The sequence below is a fragment of the Sus scrofa genome, chromosome 6 (genome assembly GCF_054392235.1).
Source record: "Sus scrofa isolate SSC_HxYL_T2T_F1_AM1 chromosome 6, Sscrofa_HxYL_maternal_Yorkshire_Landrace_v2.0, whole genome shotgun sequence".
Classification (NCBI taxonomy): domain Eukaryota; kingdom Metazoa; phylum Chordata; class Mammalia; order Artiodactyla; family Suidae; genus Sus; species Sus scrofa.
In genome coordinates this window covers 18,271,671-18,296,777 of record NC_139388.1, presented here as the reverse complement: position 1 = coordinate 18,296,777, position 25,107 = coordinate 18,271,671, and the positions used below count along the sequence as shown (strand labels likewise).

General features: G+C 43.1%; 1 protein-coding gene and 1 pseudogene across 2 annotated transcripts in view; one reads left to right on the top strand and one right to left on the bottom strand.

Moving 5' to 3' along the window:
* The first annotated feature begins 3,413 nt into the window (after positions 1-3,413).
* The window catches only part of CYB5B (cytochrome b5 type B), a 35,502-nt gene continuing 13,808 nt past the window's right edge, over positions 3,414-25,107 (top strand). The window contains exons 1-3 of one of the 2 annotated variants that reach the window (XM_084958140.1): positions 3,414-3,649; positions 23,404-23,532; positions 24,461-24,487. In XM_084958140.1, coding sequence (XP_084814266.1) covers positions 3,494-3,649; positions 23,404-23,532; positions 24,461-24,487 — 312 coding nt within the window. In that variant the 5' untranslated portion in view covers positions 3,414-3,493. 2 annotated transcript variants of the gene reach the window in all.
* LOC110261099 (ER membrane protein complex subunit 3 pseudogene) lies at positions 18,999-22,683 on the bottom strand (annotated as a pseudogene).

Here is a 25,107-nt window from a genome sequence, read left to right as displayed (position 1 = left end):
TCTCAAACCATTTTCTTCTTTCGGGTCTCAGAAAGCCCATTTTTTGCTTTTTGTGGTACTCCAAATGTATTTCTCCAACCTCTTTCTCTTTGGTGAGAGTTTCTTCCATGCTTTCCTCTTAAGGACTTTAAAAACCCTGTAGGGGAGTTCCTCTGTGCCTCAGCAGGTTAAGGACCCAGGATTGTCCTTGCTGTGGCTCTGAGTGTTGCTTTGGTGTGGGTTTGATCCATGGCCTAGGAACTTCCACATGCCCTGGGTGTGGCCGAAAAAGAAAAAACAAAACACAACAACACTAAAAAAACACTATCGGATTCGGTTTCCTAGGTGGAAGTAGTAAAGGAAATGCTATGTGATTTTAGTAATTCACTGTACAAGCGATAAAGACATCAAATATGTTTCAAAACAGACTCATAGATAAAGAGAGCAAATTAAGAGCTCCTGTCGTGGCTCAGCAGAAATGAATCTGACTAGCATCCATGAGGACGCAGGTTCAATCCCTGGCCTCACTCAGTGGGTTAAGGATCTGGCGTTGCTGTGAGCTGTGGTTTAGGTTGCAGATTCGGCTCAGGTCAAATCTGATGTTGCTGTGGCTGTGGCTGGCAGCTACATTTTTGATTCCACCCCTAGCCTGGGAGCCTCCACATGTTGTGGGTGTGGCCCTAAAAAGACAAAAAAATAAAAGAGAAAGAGAGAGCAAACTCGTGGTTACCAGTGGGGAGTGGGCAGTGCTACTGGCAATACTATTGGGTATAAGAAAGGCTACAGGGATGTATTGTACCACATGGGGAATCTAGCCAATATTTTGTCAAAACTGTAAATGGAGTGTAGCCCATAAAAACTGCATTAAAAATGCTTCAAAAAAAGTTGAGCGTTTTCTCAAAGTTATCCACAGATTACTTGCATTGGAATCATTTAAAATACTTGCTAAAAATGTTCCTTTCTGATTCTATATCCAGACCCATTGGTCCTGAATGTCTGGTAGTGGGGCCAGGAATCTGCTTTTTTTAGTGTTTTAAAACAATGTTTTATTATTTCTCTTGATTCTGTGGGTTGACTGGGCAGTTCTGCTGATAAAGCCTAGACATACTCATGTGTTACATTCAGCTAACAAATTGATTAAGGGGGAGGCGCAGCTGAGACAGCTTAAATGGCTGATTTTTAGTCCCAGGCTCCTTCATAGCATCATGAAGAGTTGTAAGACGGTGAAGATGGAACTTTTGCTGTGATCTACTAGCCAAAGTAAGTAACAAGGCAAGCCAAGATTCAAGGTGAGCAAGAGACTCCATGTCTGGACAGGAGGGAATCTGCTTTTTTTTTTTTTTTTTTTTTTTTTGTCTTTTTCTAGGGCCACACTTGCGGCACTTGAGATTCTCGGGCTAGGGGTCAAATGGGAGCTAGAGCCGTAGGCCTACGCCACAGCCACAGCAACCGGGGAACCGAGCTGCGTCTGCAACCTACACTGCAGGTCACGGCCACGCTGTATGCCACTGAGCGAGGCTAGGAATCGAAACCCCAACCTCATGGTTCCTAGTCGGATTCCTTAACCACTGAGCCACGACGGGAACTCTGGAATCTGCATTTTTAACATAGGCTTCTCAATTGACTCATGCTCACTGGGGTTAAGTGTCAATTATTCATTTACCAAATATATGTCAGAGCTGTGTTCCTTTGCATTTGCTGCAAATCTCTATTGCTGCCACTTAAATTTCTATGTATGTAAATGTTTTTCTGTCTTTCAGAAATTTCTGAAATGGTAATGTGCTTACATACTCTATGGAGATGGAATCACTGGCGCTCAGAATGGTAGCAGAGTTTGTGAAAAAGGTGGAATTTGAGGTGCTTGAAAGGTGAATAGGCAATGGAAGGGTACCTTTCTGGGTTGGAATTTGAGGTGCTTGAAAGGTGAATAGGCAATGGAAGGGTACCTTTCTGGGTTTTTTTTGTTGTTGTTGTCTTTTTGCCATTTCTAGGGCCGCTCCTGCGGCATATGGAGGTTCCCAGGCTAGGGGTTGAATCGGAGCTGGAGCCTCCCGCCTACGCCAGAGCCACAGCAATGCGGGATCCGAGCTGCATCTGCAGCCTACACTACAGCTCATGGCAACGCCAGATCCTTAACCCACTGAGCAAGGGCAGGGACCGAACCCGTAACCTCATGGTTCCTAGTCGGATTCGTTAACCACTGCGCCACGACAGGAACTCCTGTTGTTTTTTTTTTTTTTTGACCCACAGCTTGCAGCTACTTGATGTGGGACATCAATTCCCAGACCAGGGACTGAATCTGGGCCACAGCAGTGAATGCGCCTGAGTCCTAACAGCTAGATCACCAGGGAACTCCCTGGAAGAGAGGGGATGGAGCTTGTAAGACCCCAGATGTGAATTTTTACTCGTAAGTTTAGGAGTCAGTAGCTGGTGCACAAGGCTTATAAAAGGTGAAAGTGGGTGGGGGTGGACTATGGAGAGTAGGGGAGAGTGACATGATGAAAATGACATTTCACAATAACCAACTTGGCATTTGCAATGGCAGTTAAAAATGAGTAGCTCACTACCCTGCACATTAACCCAACTTGTAATTCCAAAAGGCCAGGACCTCTACCCAGCGACAGTTGAGGCGAATTCTATTTTAGAACACATAGAAACAAAACAGTGTAGTTTGTCCTGATCATTAAAGAATTCATTTTAAAATCCAGCCTTAAGATATAGTTGACATGACAAAATCAGATTCTTAGTAGTGGCACAAAGTTAGGTGACTCCATACTGTAACCCCAGTCACTGTCTCAAGGCCTCAGGTCAGTCATTCCGCTTTTTCTAACACCGCCGGTCACTTATGTATTGTTATGTACCAAGCTTTCTGCACTCTCATTTAATCGGCCAAATGACTCTATAAGGTAGAGATTATGCCCATTTTGCTTGTGAGAAGACTGCCTTAGAGAGACGGGGTTCGCGGGGTCACAGCCTGGAGGCTGCAAACTAAAAACGTAAATCTGGGGCAGGAACAGAGAACTGTGCGGATGGTGGGGGGAGAAACGAGCTCCACGTGGCTCAGGAAGGATCCGCCGCGTGGAGAAGGGAAATAGGAATGGTGACTCTGCTCCCTCTTTTCAGAATTCTGCGGGGCCCTACGGCGAGTGAAGAGGAAACCTTCTGGCTCTTTGCCTGACTCGTCTGTCAACGTCTCTCTTCGGCGCTTTTCCAAAATCACAGTATTTCATTGGTGAGATTGGAGAGGATGGGTAAATATGATTGGTTAGTTGGACCTCGAACCAGGCCCACGCCCCTAGGATCATGCCAGTAGTGGGCGGGATTTGAAACTGAGTCCCTCGTTTCATTGGTGAAGAGAAAAAGAACCAGGAACTATCCGAGGTCATGATTGGCTGTTGCCAGGAGCCTTATGGGCCTGGTTACGGAAGCCCGGAAGAACTGAGGGCTCTTTCCACCTCGAGGAAGTTAGCGGCGGAAACCGGGTTAGCGGTGGAGAAGAGATATTGGAGACCCAATGGCGACTGTGGAAGCCAGCGGCAGCGATGGGCAAGGGGTCGAGACCTCCGTCACCTATTACCGGTTGGAGGAGGTGGCGAAGCGCAACTCCCCGAAAGAGCTATGGCTGGTTATCCATGGCCGAGTCTACGATGTCACCCGCTTCATGAACGAGGTGAGGCCCGGGAGGTGGGCAGCGAGGGGTGGTCGGGCCCGAAAACGCTGCTAGGGTCGTGTATAGGAGGGAAGTGAGGCCTGGCTGTCTGCGACCAGGCGTACGAAAGCGACCACGAGACGGAGACTGGGGAGGCCTGGTCGGTATGCAATTCTGGTGTCTTCAGTGATATAATGCGCTGCGTGTCACACATCGAGCACTTTCTGTCTGCTAGGCTAAACTCTTGAGTCGTCGTTATCCCCATTTTACAGAAAGGGAAGCAGCCTCACAGATTCTCGTTTAACAGAGCCATTTGAAGGCTCTAGAGCCTTTGCTCCTCGCCCTGTACTTTGTGAAGTAATACCATGTTTGGTCTTCGTTTTCTTAAGAAGCTGAGATTTCTCCCCACCCTCCCACCCCTCCATTATGCCGCCTTTATTTTTTTTTTTCTATTTTGAGTTGACCTTGAGGCCGGAGGTTGTGAGTTGGTTTTTTTTTTTTGGCCATTGATTTAGGTCTGTCACCCTCTTTTGTAAAGTCTGTTGTGTCAGGTTCTACAAATTCTCCTTGAGACCCTCCCTGGTATAACTCTTTCTTTCTTAAAGGAAACAGACTTCTCTCTCTCTCTCTTTTTTTTTTTTTTTTTTTTTTTTTTTTTTTTTTACTTTTTAGGACCACACTCTCAGCATATGGAGGGTCCCAGGCTAGGGTTGAATCGGAGCTGCAGCTGCTGGCCTACACCACAGCCACTGCAGGATCCAAGCTGCATCTGTGACCTATACCACAGCTCAGGGCAACGCCAGATCCTTAACCCATTGAGCGAGGCCAGGGATGGAACCTGCAACCTCTTGGTTCCTAGTCGGATTCGTTTCTGCTGAGCTGCAACTGGAACTCCCAGACTTCTCATTTTTTTAAACTCTATTTTGAGGTGTGATTTACATAGAGTACATTGTGTTCCTTTAAAGTGTACAGCTTGTTGAGTTTTGAAAAATGTATTCACCCAAGTAATAAATCCGCTCCAGTTAAGAAAACATTTCTAGGAGTTCTCGTCGTGGCACAGTGGAAACGAATCCAACTAGAAACAGTGAGGTTTTGGGTTTGATTCCTGGCCTTGCTCAGAGGGCTAAGGATTGAGCTTTGCCTTATGCTGTGGTGTAGGTTACAGACTCAGCTCCGATCTGGCGTTCCTGTGGCTCTGGCATAGGCCCGCGGCTGCAGCTCAAATTGGACCCCTAGCCTGGGAACCTAAATATGCCACGGGTGCGGCCCTAAAAGACAAAAAAGAAAGAAAGAAAGCATTTCCACTACTCTATTTTTAATTTCCTTTTTTCTCCTTTGTGGTCATTCCCCTCCAAATCCCTGAAGGTTTGGGATATTTGAAATATAAATTAATTAATTAATTTATTTATTTATGGTGTGCATTATTTTGTCTTGATTAATACATTAGTAATCTTGTAAATAATTCCTTGGAAGTTCTTTCATAATATAACCCTATTATAACTGAGAAAAAAGTTCATTTCTATTAGTTCTTTCTCTGAAGTGAATATAAAAAAGGTAAATATTTTTCCTTTTAATTTGGGGCTTGGGAAGAGGAAGCTTTGCATCCTGATTCACAAATCTATAAAAGTTTTTAAAACTTAAGCTTTCCCCAAAAGGACATTTTATTTATTTTATTTTTTAGAGCCATACCTGTGGCATCTGGAAGTTCTCCCAGGCAAAATTTTTTTTTCCCCTTTTTAGGACCACACCTGCAGCATGGGAAATTCTCCCAGACTAGGGGTCAAATTGGAGCTGCAGCTGCTGGCCTGTGCCGCAGACACAGCAGCACCAGATCTGAGCCACCTCTGCAACCTATGCCACAGCTTAACCTATGCAGCATCCTCATGGACACTAGTTGGGTTCTTAACCCAATGAGCTACAATGGGAACTCTAGAAGGACGTTAATAAATCTTTCTAGTGGCCAACAAGTTAACTTATTAGAATGTAGTAACTTTTTGCCTCTGTAGGTTGTACAGCATTTTTTGCTTTTAAAAGTTCTTTCCCATTGTTTCAGCCTCAAAATAACTAGTTGTGGAGTTCCCATCGTGGCTGAGCGGTAAACGAACCCGACCAGTATCCATGAGGATGTAGGTTCGATCCCTGGCCTTGCTCAGTGGGTTAACGATCCGGCATTGCCGTGAGCTGTGGTGTAGGCTGGCGGCTGTAGCTTCGATTCATCCCCTAGCCTGGGAACCTCCATATGCCCCAGGTATGGCCCCAAAAAGCAAACAAAAAAACAACTCCCCAAAATCAAAATAACTAGTTGAGAGTGAGTTGGGTAGTAGTGGTTCTTATTTTAATAGCGGTATATTAAACAGGTTCAGCAAGATTTGGGGCAAAGAGTTGATTAGTGTGCAGGGTGTGCTCTAGATAAATCCTTTGACTTCTCTAACCTACACAGCATTATTTCAAAATTTTGGCTTTAGCTGTGTCCTTTGGTGTATGCCTTATTATGTAATAAGTTTCAAGTGTGGGTTGTAGCATGTTAAAGCATAGTTCGTAATGCGTAGCCAATAATGTTTTTCATCTGTGATTTCATTTCCCTCCAGTTTCTTCTTGATTGATTTAGAATAGAAAATGAACTTGCAAGGAACACTCAAGTCGCAGATATTAATCTTGAATGGTGGTGGTTAATCTGGTTCACCACATTTGGGTGGAGCCAGAGATAGCACCTGCGAGCCAAGGCAGCCCTTGAAGCTTGAGCTGCAGATCTTAACCTGCAGTTAGTCTTTCTTACTTGGCTGTTGCAGAATTGTCTCTGTCCCAGTTTTCTTGTTCATTCCGCGTCTATTCATTTATTCACTTACTCTTTCAAAGCTTTATCAAGTGTCTGCTAAGCACCAGATACTGTTCTAGGTGCTGAGAATGAAGCAGTCGGTAATGTTTATGCCCTCATGGAGATTACAATCTATGGGAAGTGATTACAGTCTATAAGCAAAGTAAATAAAATGTACACTCTGTCAGGTGGTGGTAAATGGTAAGAAGAAAAATAAAGCAAAGAAGAGGACTGTGAACAGCGTTCCCTTCGTGGCTCAGTGGTTAAGAAACCCGACTAGGATCCATGAGGGTTTGATGCTGGCCTCCCTCAGTGGATTAAGGATCTGGCGTTGCTTTGAGCTGTGGTGTAGGTCACAGATGTGGCTTGGATCTGGTGTTGCTGTGGCTGTGACATAGGCCGGCAGCTGCAGCTCTGATTCAACCCCTAGCCTGGGAACCTCCATATGCTGCGGGCGAGAACCTAAAAAGAGAGAAAAAAAGAAGAGGACTGTGGACATGTATGGGATGAGGGCGTGAGGATGAGGGATTGAAATTTAGATATGATGGCCAGAGATGGCCCTATTGAAGAAAATGACTAGCATAAAGGCCCGAATGAAGTTCCAGGAGCTAACCGTGTGGATATCTGCAGGAAGACCTTTTTGCGAAGAAGGAGCAAATTTAAAGGCCTTGATGTATGTCTGGTGTGTTTGAGGAGCAGTGAGCGAGCTCATAGTGGCTGGCTGGAGGTAGATGAGGTTGCCATCATCAGAGGGGCACAGATGAAGTACAGTTTTGCCGGTTTGAGAAAGGATTTGACTTTTGTTCTAAGATGGGAAAGCACACTGGAGCAAAGGAGTGATAAGATGTGACCTAATGGTTTTGGAGTATCACTCCGACAGACTGAGCGGGGCAAGGGCAGAATTGAAGAGCCCAGTTGTGGGGCACTTGCAGTATTTGGGGCAAGAGATGGTTCGTGGTTTGGACCAGGGTGGTGGCAGTGCGGGTGTATCAGATTTTGGATGTGTTGTGTTGGTAGAGCCAGTAGGATTTTAAATGATGCATTAGATTTGAAGAGCGAGAGAAAAAGAGTCAAGAGTGACCAACATTTTTGCCTGCAGGTCTGGAACAGTGGGGTTCTTATTAGATGAGATGAGGAAGACACATTGGTTTGCATCCTTCTCTTTCCAAGTTGAAATCACTTTGGGGCTCCTCCTTAGAAAGGGATTCCTGATCTGAGTATCTTGCAGGAATGCTGGATTCTTTAACCCACTGTGCCAGGCCGGGGCTCGAACCCCAGCCTCCACAGCAACCTGAGCCACTGCAGTCAGATTCTTAGTCCACTGTCCTACAGCAGAAACTGCCCTTTTTTTTTTGCCCTTGATTAATGGATATGATTAGTGTTAATGCTGGAGGTTGAATGTGATAATTTAGAATTGGTAGGATAATTGAATTATATTTACTCTAACAGATTAATTTTGCATTTTTGAATTAGTCGTATTGGTTCAGTTAATGAATTATTATTTTTTTAGATCTGCACCTGAGGCCTATAGAAGTTCCTAGGCTAGAGGTTGAATCTGAGCTGCAGCTGCTGGCCTACACCACAGCCACAAATAAACTTGGTTCTGCCCTCTTGAAGCTACCCTTCTTAGGGAGACAAAAGAAGGCAAAACAGACAAAAGCTAAATGCTGGTGCTTTCTAGGAAGGAAACAAGGAGTTGAGGAAGAAAAATGGTGGCAAGGGGTAGGTCTGCTTTAGTTAGAGGACCTGGAAAGCTTCCGTGAGAAGATGACTTAGTTGATGAGAAGGAATGAGTTTTGCGAAGACCAGACAAAAGAGCATTCCGGCAGCATCTTCAGGGTCCAGCAAGAGTTCGGCACTTTCTCAAACCGGCAAACTAAAGGCTGATTTTGGAATTCCTGTTGTGGCTCAGCCAAAACAAATCTGACTAGTATCCATGAGGTTGCGGGTTCGATCCCTGGCCTTGCTCAGTGGGTTAAGGATCCGGTGTTGCTGTCAGCTGTGGTATAGGTCACAGACAGGCTCAGATTCTGAGTTGCTCTGTCTGTGGTGTAGGTCAGCAGCGATAGCTCCGATTCGATCCCTAGTCCGGGAACTTCCATATGCTGCGGGGTGCAGCCTTAAAAAGACCAAAAAAAAAAAAAAAAAAAGAAGAAGCACCCAATAAATACTATTACTACTAAACCAAATCAATGGTGACACTATAATTTTATTACGGAATACTATGACTCTCTCTAGTCCTACAGAGTCAGTATATATTGGTATATGCATGGAAGATGTTGAAGGATTAAAACAAATTATTGGGATTGAAAGAGTTTTACTTTTTTCCCTTCAGTGTTGCTTCTCCCTCCAACCTTCTTTCAACCCTCAGCAAAAGTAGTCTATTTGAAAATAACTGCTTCATTGTCACCCCCATCTTTTTTTCTTTTTTTTTTTAGGGCCACATTTGTGGCATATGGAAGTTCCCAGGCCTAGGGATTGAATCTGAGCTGCAGCTGCCAGCCTATGCCACAGCCACAGCAGTGCCAGATTCACACCACAGCTCACTGCAACACCAGATCCTTAACCCACTCAGTAAGGTCAGAGATTGAACCCACATCCTCATGGGTACTAGTCAGGTTCATAACCTGCTGAGCCACAGTGGGAGCTCCCATTCACCTGTTGCTTGACATTTGGGTTGTTTCCCTTTTGTGGCTATTGTGAGTAAAGCTGCTGTGAACTTTGATGTACAAATCTTTGTGTGAATGGATATTTTCATTCCTTATACCTAGGAGTGAGATTTTTGGTTTGTATAGGGTTTGTTGTTTTTTTCTTTAAACTTTTTAAGCAACTGTCAAACCTTTTCCCAAAGTGTCTCCATCATTTTTTTTTCCGCATGGCTGCACCCATGGCATGTGGAGTTTCCTGGACCAGGGATTGAATCTGAGCTGCAGCCTATGCTAGATCCTTTAACCCAGTGCTCCAGGCCAGGGATCGAACCCATGTCTCCACAGTAACCCAAGCTGCTGCAGTCACATTCTTAACTCACTGAACCATAGCAGGAACTCCCAAATTGTCTCCATTATTTTACACTCCTATTAGCAATGCATTGGCTTTCCAGTTTCTCCACATCCTCATTGATGTAATGACGTTTGCGAGTCATTTTGCTTTTAACTATTCTAATGGATGTGTGCCAGTGTATAATTTTTTTTATGTTTTATTTGTGTGTGTGTGTGTGTGTGTGTGTGTGTGTGTGTGTGTGTGTTTTGAGGGCTGCACCCATGGTGTATGGAAGTTCCCAGGCTAGGGGTCACACCAGCGCCAGATCTGAGCCTCGTCTGCGACCTACGCCACTGCTTAAGTCAATGCCAGATCCTTAACCCACTGATCGAGGCCAGGAATCAAACCTGTGTCCTCATGGGTCCTAGTCAGCATCGTTACCACTGAGCTATAACGGGAACTTCTATTTATCCATTTTGCATGTGGGTATGGGTGTGGCTTACGCACTAGAGAGCAAGCCAGGGCAAGATGGGAGGGAGGGAAGGCAGAGTGAGCCCCCTCTTGATCTCAGGGTATCCCAGGTTCCGTGTTATGTTCAGGAATACAGTCGTGAATAAGACAACCACGGTCCCTGTTCTTAGGGAGCTTATGGTCTAGTGGGGGAAGAAAGACATTAAATAAATAATTGTAGTTATGATAAATTCCATGAAGGTGCCTAAGGAATTTTTATCTGTAGCAGTTGGACCTAATCTGGTAGGAATAAGTTATGTTTGGAACTGTAGACCTGAAATTCAGATCCTGGGCAGTGGCGACTGCCAAGATTACACCCTTTCTGGCAGCCATCACATTAGCTTTCCCTAGGTGACACCCCTGCCTTAGTAGGTTCTTTCTTTCTTTTTATTTTTTGTCTTTTTGCTGTTTCTAGGGCCACTCCCGCAGCATATGGAGGTTCCCAGGCTAGGGGTCGAATCGGAGCTGTAGCCGCCAGCCTACGCCAGAGCCACAGCAATGTGGGATCCAAGCCGCGTCTGCAACCTACACCACAGCTCACGGCAACGCCGGATCGTTAACCCACTGAGCAAGGGCAGGGATCGAACCTGCAACCTCATGGTTCCTAGTTAGATTCATTAGCCACTGAGCCACGACGGGAACTCCTATTAAGTTCATTATAATCCAAGTGCAAATACCTGTGGACCTGCACCACTTCCTGTTGCTCACCTCCCAGGTCTGTTATCTTTCTCTGCCCTGTGGGGCTGCTTTTTAGGAAGTATCTTTTGTGCTCTGCAAAACTTTAACCTCCGTTCTTATTCCGATGAAGTATTCTGCTAATCTCTTGGGCTAGCCCAACCTCATTTTGCAGCTTCCGCTATCTTAATGTTTCTAGATTTCATTTTCCAAGTCAGGTGGTCTTGGGTACATCTCTGTTGTTACACTTTTATTATGTCAGTATGGGATTCCCATTCACAAAGAGGAAGTGTGTAATTTTTTTCAGAGGAAGTGTGTAATTTTTTTCCCAACACGATTTTTATTCTGTAACTGTCCTTCACCTTGTCTTCTTTTCTGCCCATCTTGTCCCCTATCCTTTTCATAGAGTTAGTAATCTGGAAGTATCATTTTCTGTCGGCAACTTGTCTTCTTTCTTTTCTATAGTGAAACATAAATTTTCTGTCCTCCTTTCAATAATCCTTAGTAAGGGAACGTAAGGAAAAGCCACAGGGCTTCCCCTGCTCCCGACTGCATACTCTGTGGACTGATGGAAACGTCACCGGAGGACATTACAAAGTTGCCTTTGTGTCTTTTTCACTTGATTATTGCTGGACTGGGATAGAAATGAGTCAGTCACAGTCATTGTTTCCTCAATTGGAAGTTTATGATCTTGGTTGCCGTGTAGTTTATTTGAAGTATTTGTGGTGTTATATAATTGTTCATGTAGTAAGAGCTGAGAAGAGATCCATTCGTCTTAACACACAAGCGCTATCCAGTTCAAAAGACTCTTTTTTGCAAATTTATGTGAGATTTTTAAAAAAGCAAGGCAGATCCTAGAAAAGAATGGGAACTATGTACTGCCTTATGTTAGGTTTACTTAGTAAAAATAAGGAGAAATGTATGGTTGTCCAGTAGGTTTATTTTATCTTATTTTTCTTTTAGAGCTGCCCCCTTGGCATATGAAGGTTCCCAGGCTAGGAGTCGTATCAGAGCTGTAGCCACTGGCCTACGCCACAGCCACAGCAACACCAGATCCAAGCCGTGTCTGCGACCTACACCACAGCTTGCGGCAATGCCAGATCCCCGACCCACTGAGCAAGGCCAGGGATCGAGTCTGCATCCTCATGGATACTAGGCAGATTCATTTCTGCTGTGCCACAGCAGGAACTCCCTGGTCTTGTTTTGTTTTGCTGTGATTCAGACAAAAGTAAGATTTTGGCTTACACTGATGATAGTTAGGTAAACCTAGCTTTGTGTGTGGTGAAATATACATAACATAAAATTTACGATTTCAACCATTTTTAACCGTACAGTTCAGTGGCATTAATTGTATTCACAGTGTTGTGTAATCAATATTGCTATTTCTAAAATATTGCCATTTCCCCAAACAGAAACTCTGTAACCATTAGGTAGTAACCACCCCCTCATCACTTCTCCCAAGCCCCGGATAACCTCTAATTTACTTTGTGTCTCTCTGAATTTGCCTCTTCTAGGTACCTCATATAAGTGGAATCATAAAATATTTGTCCTTTTGTATTTGGCTTCTTTTACTTAGTATATTTTGGTTTTTAAGTTTTTTTTTTTTATTGTAAAATGTATATAACATAAAGTTTCTTATTTTAAGCATTTTAAGTGTATGGTGACGTTAAGTCCACTCACATCAGTCTGTGTCTATCGCCACTCTCCCTCATCATCCCAAACTGAAGGTCTGTACCCATTAAACCATAACTTCCCATTGCCCTCTCCTCCCAGCCCCTGGTAATCCCTGTCTGCTGTCTGTCTCTCTGACCTTGACTATTTTAGATACCACATAAGGATGGAATCTTATAATACCTGTCCTTCTGTATCTGACTTATTTCACTTAGAATGCTGTCTTCAGAGTTTGTCCCTAATGTAGCATGTATCAGAATTTCGCTCCTTTTAAGGCTGAATAATATTCCATGATGAGTATATACCATCTGTTTCTTGTCTGTTCATCCATTACCAGTGGCCACCTGGATTGTTTCCACCTTTTAGCTCTTGTGACCAAAGCCGCAGTGAACATGGGCATACAAGTATCTGAGTGAGTGCTTTTGCGGTTCATTTGGATATGTAACTAGGGGTGGAATTTCTGGGTCGTATGATAACTATTATTATAATTAGCTTTTTGAGAAACCTCCAAACTGTTTTCCACAGCAGCTGTACCATTTTACATTGGCACCAGAAGTGAATGAAGATTTTATTTAAATCTCCATGCAACTCTTGTTATTTTTCTTTTTCTTTTTTTTTTAAATTGTAGCCATCCTAGCAGGTATAAAGCGTCATCTTGTTGTTTTTGAATGTGTGTTTCCCTGATGATTAATGATGTTAAGTATCTTTTCATGTGCTTGTTGGTTTTCTGTATATCTTCTTTGGAGAAATGTCTATTTAACTTTTTTGCCTTTTTTTTCATTTTTAAAAGTTTTATTGAAGTATAGTTGATTTACAATGTTGTGATAATTTCTGCTGTACAACAAAGTGATTCAGTTATACATGTAAGCACATCCATTCTTTTTCCATATAGAGTATCTGTCATAGAATATTGGCTAGAGTTCCCTGTGCTGTACAGCAGGTCCCCGTTGGCCAATCATTCCATGTTCCACGGTGTGCATATTGCCAGTCTCAAACTCCCAGTCCATCGCCCCACGTCCCCTGATCTGTCCCCTTTGGTAACCATAAATTTGTTTTCAAAGTCTGAATCTTGGGAGTTCCCTTCTTGGCTCAGTGGGTAACAAACCCTACTAGGATCCATGAGAATGCAGTTCAATCCCTGTCCTCATTCAGTGGGCCTCGCTCAGTGGGTTAAGGATCTGGTGTTGCTGTGAGCTGTGGTGTAGGTCACAGGCGTGGCTGTGGTATAGGCTGGCCTCTTTAGCTCTGATTTGACCCCTAGCCTGGGAACTTCCATATGCCATAGGTGTGGCCCTGAAAAGCAAAAAAATAAACAAGTCTGTGAGTCTCTTTCTGTTCTGCAAATAAATTCATGGGTATCCTTTTTTTAGATTCCACATATAAGTAATATCACAATGATGTTTGTCTTTCACTGTCTAATTTCACTTAGAATGATAATCTCTAGGTCCATCCATGTTGCTGCAAATGACATTATTTCATTCTTTTTTGTGGCCGAGTAATATTCCATTGTGTGTTATACACATCTTCTTTATTACTCTGCTGATGGGCATTTAGGTGGCTTCCATGTCTTGGCTATTTTAAATAGTGCTGCAGTGAACATTAAGGTGCATGTATTATTTGAGTTATGGTTTTCTCCAAATAGATGCTCAGGAGTGCTGCCCATTTTTAAATTGGATTGCTTATGTTTTTGTTGTTAAGTTATATTTCTTTGTATATTCCATATAAATCCTTGATTAGATATATGACTTACAAGTATTTTCTCCCATTCTGTGGGTTGTCTTTTCACTTTCCTGATGATATCCTTTGAACTATGAACATTTTTGTGTTTGTTTTCTTGGGGTTTTTTTTTGCCACACTTTGTGGGTTTGATCCAGGCCAATGATCATTGGCCTGGATCAAACCCATGCCACAGCAGCAACCCAGGCTGCTGCAGTTACAATGCCAGGTTCTTAACCCACTGCACCACAAGGGAACTTCCGAAAGTTTTATATTTTAATGGAGTAAATCCTTCCTTATCTGCAATTACTTTAAATGTATATGGATTAAATTCTCTAATCAAAAGACAGAAGAGTTCCCGTCGTGGTGCAGCAGAAAAATGAATCCGACTAGGAACCATGAGGTTGCTGTTTTGATCCCTGCCCTTGCTTAGTGGGTTAAGGATCCGATGTTGCCATGAGCTGTGGTGTAGGTCGCAGACGTAGCTCGGATCCTGCGTTGCTGTGACTCTGGTGTAGGCCAGCACCTGTAGCTCCGACTTGACCCCTAGCCTGGAAACCTCCGTGTGCCGAGGTTGTGACCCTAAAAGACAAAGATGGCAGAATGGATTAAAAATACATGATCTAACCATATGCCATCTACAAGAGGCTCACTCTAAAATCACAGATACTAACTAATAGGTTGAAAGTGAAAGAATGGAAACATAGTCCATGCAAATAGGAACAAAATGAAAGTAGAGGTGGCTATGCTAATAATAGACAAAAGAGATAGTAAATCAAAAAGGGTTTTAATGGGCAGAGTTTTTGCTTTACAAGATGAAAAGAGCTCAAAAGATGGATAGTGCTGGTGGTTGCGCCATCTTACATACCCACCAAGAGGGCACAGGATTATAATATCTTCACATCTTCACCAGGACTTGTTTTCTCTTTTGTTTGTGTGTTTGTTTTTGTTTTTGTTTTTTGTCTTTTTTTTCCTCTTTCAACACACTGTGTCATATGGCGTTCCAGGCCAGGGATCAAATCCAAGCCACAGTTGCAACCTGTGCTGCAGTTGTGGCAACACTAGATCCTTAACTCACTGTTCCATGCCAGGGATTGAACCTTTGTCCCCGAAACACTGCCGATCCTGTTGCTCCACAGCAGGAACTCCTTTTTTTTTTTTTTTTAATTTTTTATGATAGACATCCCAATGATGGGGGATGTAAAGGCAAATAAAAAAAAAAATTGCCCTTTTTTTTTTTTTTTTTTAAAGGGCTGTACCTGCAGCATATGGAGATTCCCAGGCTAGGGATCGAATCAGAGCTGTAACCTCGCGTCTACACCACAGCCACAGCAACGCAGGATCTGAGCCGCGTCTTCAACCTATACTGTAGCTCACTGCAATGCCAGAACCTTAACCCACTGAGTGAGGCCAGGTATGAGAATCTGCATCCTCATGGATAGAAGTCAGATTTGTTTCTGCTGAGCCACGACAGGAGCTTCCTCACTGTAGTTTTGATTTGCATTTCCCCAGCATCTTGAGCATCTCTTCGTAGGCTTATTGGCCATTTCTATATCCATCTTCAGAGAAATGTCTATTCAGCTCCTTTGCCCATTGTGTAAGCAGATTATTTTTTGTTTTAGTTGTTGAATTTTAGGAGTTCTTTATATATTTTAAATATTAACTCCTTATGATTTATGTATCTTTTGTCTTATTCTCTAGGTTGTCTTTTTCATTCTGCTGCTTGTGTCCTTTGATGTATAAAAGTTAAGTTTGATGTAGTCCCATTTGTTAGTTTTTGCTTTCGCTGCCTTTACTTTTGGTGTCACATCTAAGAATGTATCACCAAGTCCAGGGTCGTAAGAGCTTTTCTCCTATATTTTTCTTCTGGGAATCTTACAGTTTTGGGTCTTACATCTAGATCTTTAATCCATTAAGAGTTAATTTTAGTGTATGATGTAAGCTAAGGGTCCATCTTCATTCTTTTGCATGTGGATATTCAGTTTTGCTGGTACTATTTGTTGAAGACTGTCCTTTCCCTATTGAGTGGTCCTGGCACGCTTGTCAAAGATTATTGGACTTTACATAGTATATGCCAAGGGTACTTGTGTCTGTGATATTTCGGAACTTATTTTCCCACTATTTATGTATTGGTAAGATTTAGCCATTTAGGGTCACTTTAGTAAGAGACCACATTTGGATAAGCACTATTTAGAACATTATAGTATCCTGGAACCCCCTCCTGGTACCCCTTCCCAATCATTGCTTCCTTCCTCATTCCCAGAAGTACCACCTGCTCTGGACTTTTAACACTGTAGATTCATTTTGCCTCTTTTTGGACTTTTTACAAATGAGCGTCACAGTATGTATTGTTTTGTGTCTGGCATCTTTGGTTCTATGTATTATATTCTTTTGACTTGTGCATATTGCAGTGGCTCATTCTTTTTCATTGAGGATTAGGATTCCTTCGTATGATTATATTTCAATTTATTTGTATTCTCCTTATGGACTTTGGGTTGTTTCAAGTTTAGGGTCATCCAGTGTTGTCACTGCCATGGCTCTGGTTACTGTTGTGGCACAGGTTCAATCCCTGGCCCAGAAACTTTTGCATGCCCTGGAAGTGGCCCAGAAAATCAAGTTAAGGGTTATAATGAATAATGATGCTCTGATCACGTGTGTGTATATGTTTGTGTGTGTTTAAGTTAATATATCTGTAAATATTTCTCGGATGTGTACTTTGAGTTGATTTTTTTCTTTTTTTTTTTTTTGCCATGCCCATGGCACATGGAAATTCCTGGGCCAAGGATCAAATCCATGCCACATCAGTGACCCGAGCTGCTGCAGTGACAACGCTGGATCCTTAACATGCTGCACCGTAAAGGAAATCCTTGATTTCATTTTTAATTAAAATTTTTATTGAGATAACTAAATTCATATGAAGTTGTAAGAGAAGTAATAGATCCTCTGAACTTTTTTACCCATTGCCCTCTAGTAAAATTTTTTGTCTTTTTTTTTTTTTTTTTTGTCTTTTCTAGGGCCGCACCCACATCTTATAGAGGTTCCCAGGCTAAGGGTCGAATTGGAGCTGTTGCTGCCGGCCTACACCAGGGCCACAGCAATGTGGGATCCTTAACCCACTGAGCGAGGCCAGGGATTGAACGCACATCCTCATGGTTCCTAGTCAGATTTGTTAACCACTGTGCTATGATGGGAACTCTGCCCTCTAGTAAAATTTTGCACAGTGTAATACACAGTCACTATCAGAATGTTGACATTGATACAATCCATAGATCTTATGCTGACTTCTCCAGTTTTACTTACATAAAATTGATCTTAAAAACAAGGGAGTTCCCGTCATGGTGCAGTGGTTAACGAATCCGACTAGGAACCATGAGGTTGCGGGTTCGATCCCTGCCCTTGCTCAGTGCGTTAACGTTGCCGTGAGCTGGGGTGTAGGTCACAGACGCGGCTCGGATCCTCCGTTGCTGTGGCTGTGGCATAGGCTTGCAGCTACAGCTCCAATTCGACTCCTGGCTAGCCTAGGAATCTCCATATGCTGCGGGAGTGGCCCAAGAAATGGCAAAAAGACAAAAATAAAATAAAATAAAGAGAAAACAGCGAGTTCCTGTCATGGCTCAGTGGTTGACAAGTCCAACTAGGAACCATGAGGTTGTGGATTCGATCCCAGGCCTGCCTCAGTGGGTTAGGGATCCGGTGTTGCCATGAGCTGTGGTGTAGGTTGCAGACGTGGCTTGGATCCAGGGGTGCTGTAGCTGTGGCATTGACCAGCGGCAATAGCTGCGATTCGACTCCTAGCCTAGGAACCTCCATACGCTGTGGGTATGGCCCTAGAAAAGGCAAAAAAAAAAAAAAAAGAGAAAAAAGACGGGATGGCTTAATTTGTTGAGCCAAGAGTCATTTGTTTTTGATTATAATACTCAACAGGCAGAGTACATTTATCTCTTGATATGGAAATGGTACCCTGCCACTTCCCGGGACATTTAATAAAGACAGAATGATTCCTGAGCATCAGTTATCTATGTATCTGTAAGCAGTTGCCCTTTCTTCCTTCTTATGACAATACATGAACTCAAATATCCAGAATAACTGGGTTTTTAGTTCAACTGAGTGGTTACATATGGTATAGAATAGTTGCTTTTTTGTTGTTGTTTTCCAGTGATTTGATATGTATATTCTGAGCTCCAGTCAAGAATCTCCCCTTATTTAATCTATCTTTTTTCTTTTTTTTCCCCTGGGCTGTGGCAAGAAGCAGCTTCTTATGGGAATCTCAGTTCCCAGATCAGGGTTTGAACCCAGGTGGCAGCAGTGCAGGTGCTGAATCCTAACCACTAGACCACCAGGGAACTCCCATTTTTAACCCATCTTTGATCATCCCAAAAGAACTTGAGAATCCATCAGTGTCTCAAGGTCATCAGTTCTCCCTGGACAGTACTGATAGATATAGAAGTTTTGCTAAGTCTGTCCTGGCCCTCAATATTCACTCTGAAAAAAAAAGTTGATACCTTTGCTCTTTATATCATTCTTTAGGGTCAAAATGAATGCTGGAGACTCATTTTGCTCATACATATAGTTTCTAAATTTTCAGTAATGAAGATTATTACTTGGTAAAGGAAGTTATAAAAATACTAGCACATAAATTAAATATAAAAATACAAGGTATTTGGAACCCAAGGAAACAGGAGTGTACTGTGGTCTAGAAGTCAGGCTAATTGCACATGATGATTAGTTATAATTGGCAATGTTTCTTCCAAAGATTGAATTTTGGCTAAGTTTTTATATATTGTCACTAGTTTGAGTTTTCCTCATTCTCTTCCTTTCATTTCTACAGTCACCAGAAGGAAGTTTTTAAAATACCTCTTTCCTTGTAAGTCACCTAGCACATAGTTCTCATTTCTTCTGGTTTCAAACATAGAAGAGCACCTGGCTCAGACAAGAATGATCCTTGTTGTACACCTACTGGTCCGTGCATTCTTCTGTTTACTCTGACTCTCTAGCACAAACAGGTTACAAGGTGAAGGACTTAACTCTGAATTCCTGACAGTTAATCCCCAGCTGGCCTCCAAAAATAGAGGTGTGTAATTCATTTTCGAACTTTCCTTCAGAATGGAGATGTTTGGCCATGAGCCCTTCTTTTACATCGTCTGATGTCTGCCGGGGATCTGTTAGCTCCCAGACTTTTCAGTCTTTGTCTTTGTTGGTTTCCGTGGGAATGGCCGGGGCGACCCCAGGTGTCTGTACCTGCATCATTTCTGATTAGTCATTGGTGTCATCTTGGCCCAGCCTCAGAGTGAATGCCCTGAAGCTTAAATATGAAGAACTCACCAGGGTGTAGCTATTGTGGGTAGTTGGATTCCTTGCTGTAGCACAGGCTTAGGACAGGTCATTGGCAATCGACCTTTGTGACAAAGTCTGGGAATGTCATGTTGATCCATCCAATAAGAATCGTAGTACGTTGGTGACGTTCCCTTTCACCATGTCGTGAGTGTAATGGACTCAGTCAGAGGAGAAGGTGGTACTGTTTTCCCTTTATTTAATTTTTATTTTTTGAAAAATCCATCCTCTGGGTTGTTAAAGTAATATTTCATGTCAAGGACTGTTTGGGAGTACAATTTCTATTTTCCTTGAGGACTGTGCTTTGAATTAGGACTTGACCGACTCAGATATTTGCTCCTGGGTGAGCTTCTTGTGACTCCGCAGTCAGATGGGACACTTCGTGGTGGATCAGCCTGCAATGAAGGTGATGATAAGAAGGGCTAGACTATCCTGAGGCTCACGTTGGAGGTCACAACAGCTCCCGTAGTCCTCACTGAGAGCCAGACCAGCCAGGATCACAGGCTTCTCCCAGGGCTCTGGGACTTCTCTTCAGAGTCTCCTCAGGGTCTTCTCCTGCCCTACAGCCTGGATACTATCTTGGCTCTGGGCTGGCCTGGGCTCTGCTGCAGCCTCAGACTTAGAGCATGGCCTCAGGCTGGGCTGCTGTCTTATTGAAATAATATCTGAAGTTCATAGAGTCCTAAAATAGTAACCAAGAGTCCCTTGAAATATTTTTGCCTGCTCTAAACCATCTGTATTAAGACCACATTTTGGAGTGAGAGTAACCAAACCTAGGGGGTTTTTGGTTTGGCCACCCTGATCCTCCTTGCCTCCCTGAAAATAAAGCAGGCTATAAAACTGTGTATACCCTATGCATTAATTTTTATGAATACACAATGAATGAATACAAAATGAATGCATAGGGTATATACAGTTTTATCACCACCCAGTACATTAAATTCTAATCAACTATAGTTCTAAAACAGAAATACATATAATTAGTTAACATTCTGGTGCTTAAAACTATTTTACAGGAAAAAATTATGCTATAATTTTTCTTGAGTACTTAGAATTATTAATGTACTAGGTGGGTGATAAAACTGTATATACCCTACAGTGGGGAAAAATCTATGTGTGTTCTAGAGTATTGCTTATTGATTTATTTGTGATGAGAGCAAATACTTTGCAGTTGGAGAAGGAGCTGTGTAGGAAGTCATAATCTCAGCCATTTTCTGGAATCTCTCAAACCACTAAGACACTTTGTGTCCTTAAATAGTTGGGATGTGTCATTAAGGAAAAAAAATCTTCCATAATTGAGATACAGAGCAAACTGGGACACACTTTTATTTATTTATATATATATATGTATTTTTTTTGTCTTTTAGGGCCACACTGGTGGCATATGGAGGTTCCCAGGCTAGGGGCCAGTTGGAGCTGTAGCTGCTGGCCTATGCCAAATCCACAGCAACTCAGGATCCGAGCTGCATCTGAGACCTACACCACAGCAGTGCCAGATCCTTAACCCACAGAGCAAGGCCAGGGATCGAACCTGCGTGCTCATGGATGCTAGCCAGGTTCGTTAACCACTGAGCCACAACTGGAACTCCTGGGACACACTTTTAAAACGAATAGCTTCCCAGGGCTGAGAGGGTTCAGATGTGACAACAGGTGAGTGACGGCCATCTTGCTCTTGCTTTAAAGCAGGGTGCTTCATGCTGGGATAGGAGACCCATCGCTAGGCGGAGACCTCTTAGGAAAGAAAAACAGAAGTTTCCTTAATCCTCAGGGAGCTCAGAGGCGAGTAACTGCCTGGGAAGTTAACCATCTGTGCTTCAGTAGAATTCATCTTTAAAATAGGAATGATAGCGTTATTCCTGCTTAAAAGACTGTTATGAACAGTAACTACTTAGAAGCATTACTTGATATTTCAAAAATATAAATTTAGATAGTATAAATTCTAAATTTTCTAGTTGTAAGTCAGTATGTTTTGAGTGTTTAAGTCAGGGACTGTGCAAAATGTAATTTTTTTTAAAGTTATTTTCTCAGAGTTCCCCTTGTGGCTCAGCAGTAATGAACCTGACTAGTATCCATGAGGATGCAGGTTTGATCCCTGGCTTTGATCAGTAGGTTAAGGATCCAGCATTGTCATGATCTACGGTGTAGGTCAGAGAATCAGCTTGGACCTGGCATTGCTGTGGCTGTGGCTTAGGCCAGCAGCTGCAGCTCTGATTCAGCCCCTAGCCTGGGAACCTCCACGTGCTGTGGGTGTGGCCCTAAAGAGACAAAAAGAAATATTGTCTTGAGTAGAGTCATTCTGTAGTTGGTAAAATAATTTCAGAAGAATATACAGTAAAGAGTCTTACTCACACCCATCTCTTGGCTGCCAGGTTCTCTTCAGTGTTTCCAGAGGAATTTTTATGCATAGGCATACATATATGTTTCTGCCTTTTTTTTTTTGTCTTTTTGTCTTTTCTTGGACCGCACCTATGGCATATGGAAGTTCCCAGGCTAGGGGTCTAATCGGAGCTGTAGCCACCAGCCTATGCCAGAGCCACAGCAACGTGGGATCCGAACCATGTCTGTGACCTACACCACAGCTCACGGCAACGCCAGATCCTTAACCCACTGAGCGAGGCCAGGGATCAAACCCACAACCTCATGGTTCCCAGTGGGATTCATTAACCACTGAGCCACGCCGGGAACTCTTGTATCTGCTTTTTAAAATCATACACGCTTGCACATTATACAAAGTAACTTTCTCTTCTTGAGAACAAGGTGTTTCATATCCTGAGTTTATTTCATATACAAATAGTTAAGGTAGATACTCATATTGTTTCCATTTTACAAATAAGGAAACAAAGCCATCTCAGTTTCTTTCTTTTTTTTTTTTTTTTTTTTTTGTCTTTTTGCTATTTCTTGGGCCACTCCCGCAACACATGGAGGTTCCCAGGCTAGGGGTCGAATCGGAGTTGTAGCCACCGGCCTATGCCAGAGCCACAGCAACGCGGGATCCGAGCCGCGTCTGCGACCTACACCACAGCTCATGGCAACGCCGGATCGTTAACCCACTGAGCAAGGACAGGGACCAAACCCACCACCTCATGGTTCCTAGTCGGATTCGTTAACCACTGCGCCACGACAGGAACTCCCCCATCTCAGTTTCTTAATAACTCGTCCAGGGTCATACAGCTTCTCCGTTACAGACAGATCTGCTTCCTAGGTCTAGACGCAGTTATTCAGATACTACTTATTTACTTAACTTTTTTAAGTTTGAAACCATTTCAAACATAGAGAAAGGTTGTGGGAATGGAATGAAGAATTCCGTATACCCTTCGCCCAGCATCTCCGTTCGGGCCTCCGTAGCTGTGTCAGTCATGGTGGTGAAAGGAGTCAAGCTCAGAGCACACGTTGCTCCCAGCTGTCATGTCTTTCTAGTTTCCTTCAGTCTGGAGTGGTTCTTCAGTCTTTCCTTGGCTTTCACGACCTTGATATTCTGGAGCTCACAGGCCCGTCATTTTGTAGAACATCTCTGTTTGCAGTTGTGCTGGGTTTCCTCACAGGTATACATACGCATATCACCCATTTTGGGCCAGAAGACACAGAAGTTGTGTTGTGTTCTCCCCATTGCATCCTGTCAAGGGATGTGTACAGTGTTAATTCATCCCATTGCTCCCATTAAAGAGAGAAAAGGGAAAAGAAAGAGGGGAGAGAGGAAAGTAGCTTACTTTAGTTTGCTTTTCTTTCTTTCTTTCTTTTTTTTTTTTTTTTAAGGGCCACACCCAAGGCCTATGGAAATTCCTGGGCTAGGGGTCAAATAGGAACTGCAGCTGCTGGCTTACACCACAGCCACAGCAACACCAGATCCCAAGCTGTGTCCGTAACCTATGCCGCAGCTTGTGGCAATGCTGGATCCTTAACCTACTGAGTGAGGCCAGGGATCAAACCTGTGTCCTCATGGATACTGGTCAGGTTCATTTCTACTGAGCCACAGTGGGAACTCCATACTAGTCATGTTCTTAATTTGCTGAGCCACAACGGGACCTCCTAATTTACTTTTTAGAGAGCCTTCTGTTCATTAAACATTTTTTCCTTGCAGCATCCTGGTGGAGAAGAGGTTCTGATGGAACAGGCTGGTAGAGATGCAACTGAAAGCTTTGAAGATGTAGGCCACTCCTCTGATGCCAGAGAAATGCTCAAGCAGTACTATATTGGTGATGTGCATCCGGTAAGAACCCACTGAGCTGGGAGTGTTTGTAGAGAGGAAGCTGCCTAACAGCTGCAGAACGTGGTGAGGCAGTGAATTATTAAAACTGAAATTCATTGGACCCAACCATGAAGCTAAAATTTCTCCAAAATCATGTAGCCTTACTATGCTAAGACAGAGCTTCTTGTTATAAATCAGCACATACAGTATCTCTGAAAAGCTAAGGGGAACTGATTTTGGAGGGTTTTTGATTGATTTTTGAAATGCAGTTACTAAAACCTCTACCTAAAATATATGGACTTTTAGGAATTCCCATCATGGCTTAGCGGAAACGAATCTGACTGGCAGCCATGAGGACGCAGGTTTGTTCCCTGGCCTCGCTCAGTGTGTTAAGGATCTGGCATTGCCATGAGCTGTAGTGTAGGTCACAGTCTTGGCTCGGATCCCGAATTGCTGTGGCTGTGGTATAGGCCAGCAGCTACAGCTCCCGTTTGACCCCCAGCCTGGGAACTTCCATATGCCGTGGGTGTGACCCTAAAAAGACAAAAAAATAAATAAATAAATTAAAATTAAATAAAATATGTGGGCTTTTGAAACAATACCTTTTTTTTACCCCTGTACCCATAGCATGCAGAGGTTCCCAGGCCAGGGATCAAACACATGCCACAGTAGCATTCTGAGCTCCAGCAGTGATGACACCAGATCCTTAACCTGCTGAACCACACAGGAACACTCAAACCATCCGATTCTAATGAGGGACCCTGATAGGCTCAGAGTCAGGGATGCGGGGCTGAGGTGGGGAGTGGGCAGTGCCCCTGGAGGCCCGGACAACTCCCAGAGCATTGCTGTTACCCGAATGTAGTCTCATGTTCCAAAGCTAGAAATAAGCATGTAGTAAGAGTTCATTTGGATATGTCTTAAAATATTATTTGTTTTCTTCTTTAAACAGAATGACCTTAAATCTGAAAGTGGCAAGGTAAGAAGTCCTCTGTTTCTCTAGTGTGTTTCAAGTGTTTATATTTCTGTTTACTCAAGTAGAGTTACTTTTAAAAAAAATGTTTTAACAAGAGAAGTGTTTATTCTCCACTCCCCCCCCAAGCAAAAATCCTGTTTTTCAGGAATTTGGACTCAGTACCATCGCAGAAAAAAAGAATAACTGAGTCTTGAACAGTAGGAACATTTTGTTCATGCTTCTCTTTGCTCTTTTAAAAAATTGAAACTCTAAAGCCATGCCCTGTGTTGTTTTGAAAGAAATTAGTTTATAGGTTCAGTTGTAGAAAAGTCTCTCTTATTCTTACATTAAATAGCGTAAGTGATAATAATGGCTTCTGTCTTGGAAAAAAAATTGGAAAGTCGATTTTGTCCTACAAGTCTTAGAGCAAGACTGAAGTAATGGGCTGGGACAGGCCTTTCTGTCCCTAGTCCCCAGTCGAGTCCTTTAGCGAGGAGGCTCAGACAGGCCTGCACGCCCTTCCCCTCCTCTCAGTGATACAGCAGAAACAAAACGTTAAATATTTGAAAACCTTAACGTGTGCTGCACAATGTACCAGGAAGAAAACACGAATGCCTTTTTGCTTCCCACAAGCTGGGGTGGTT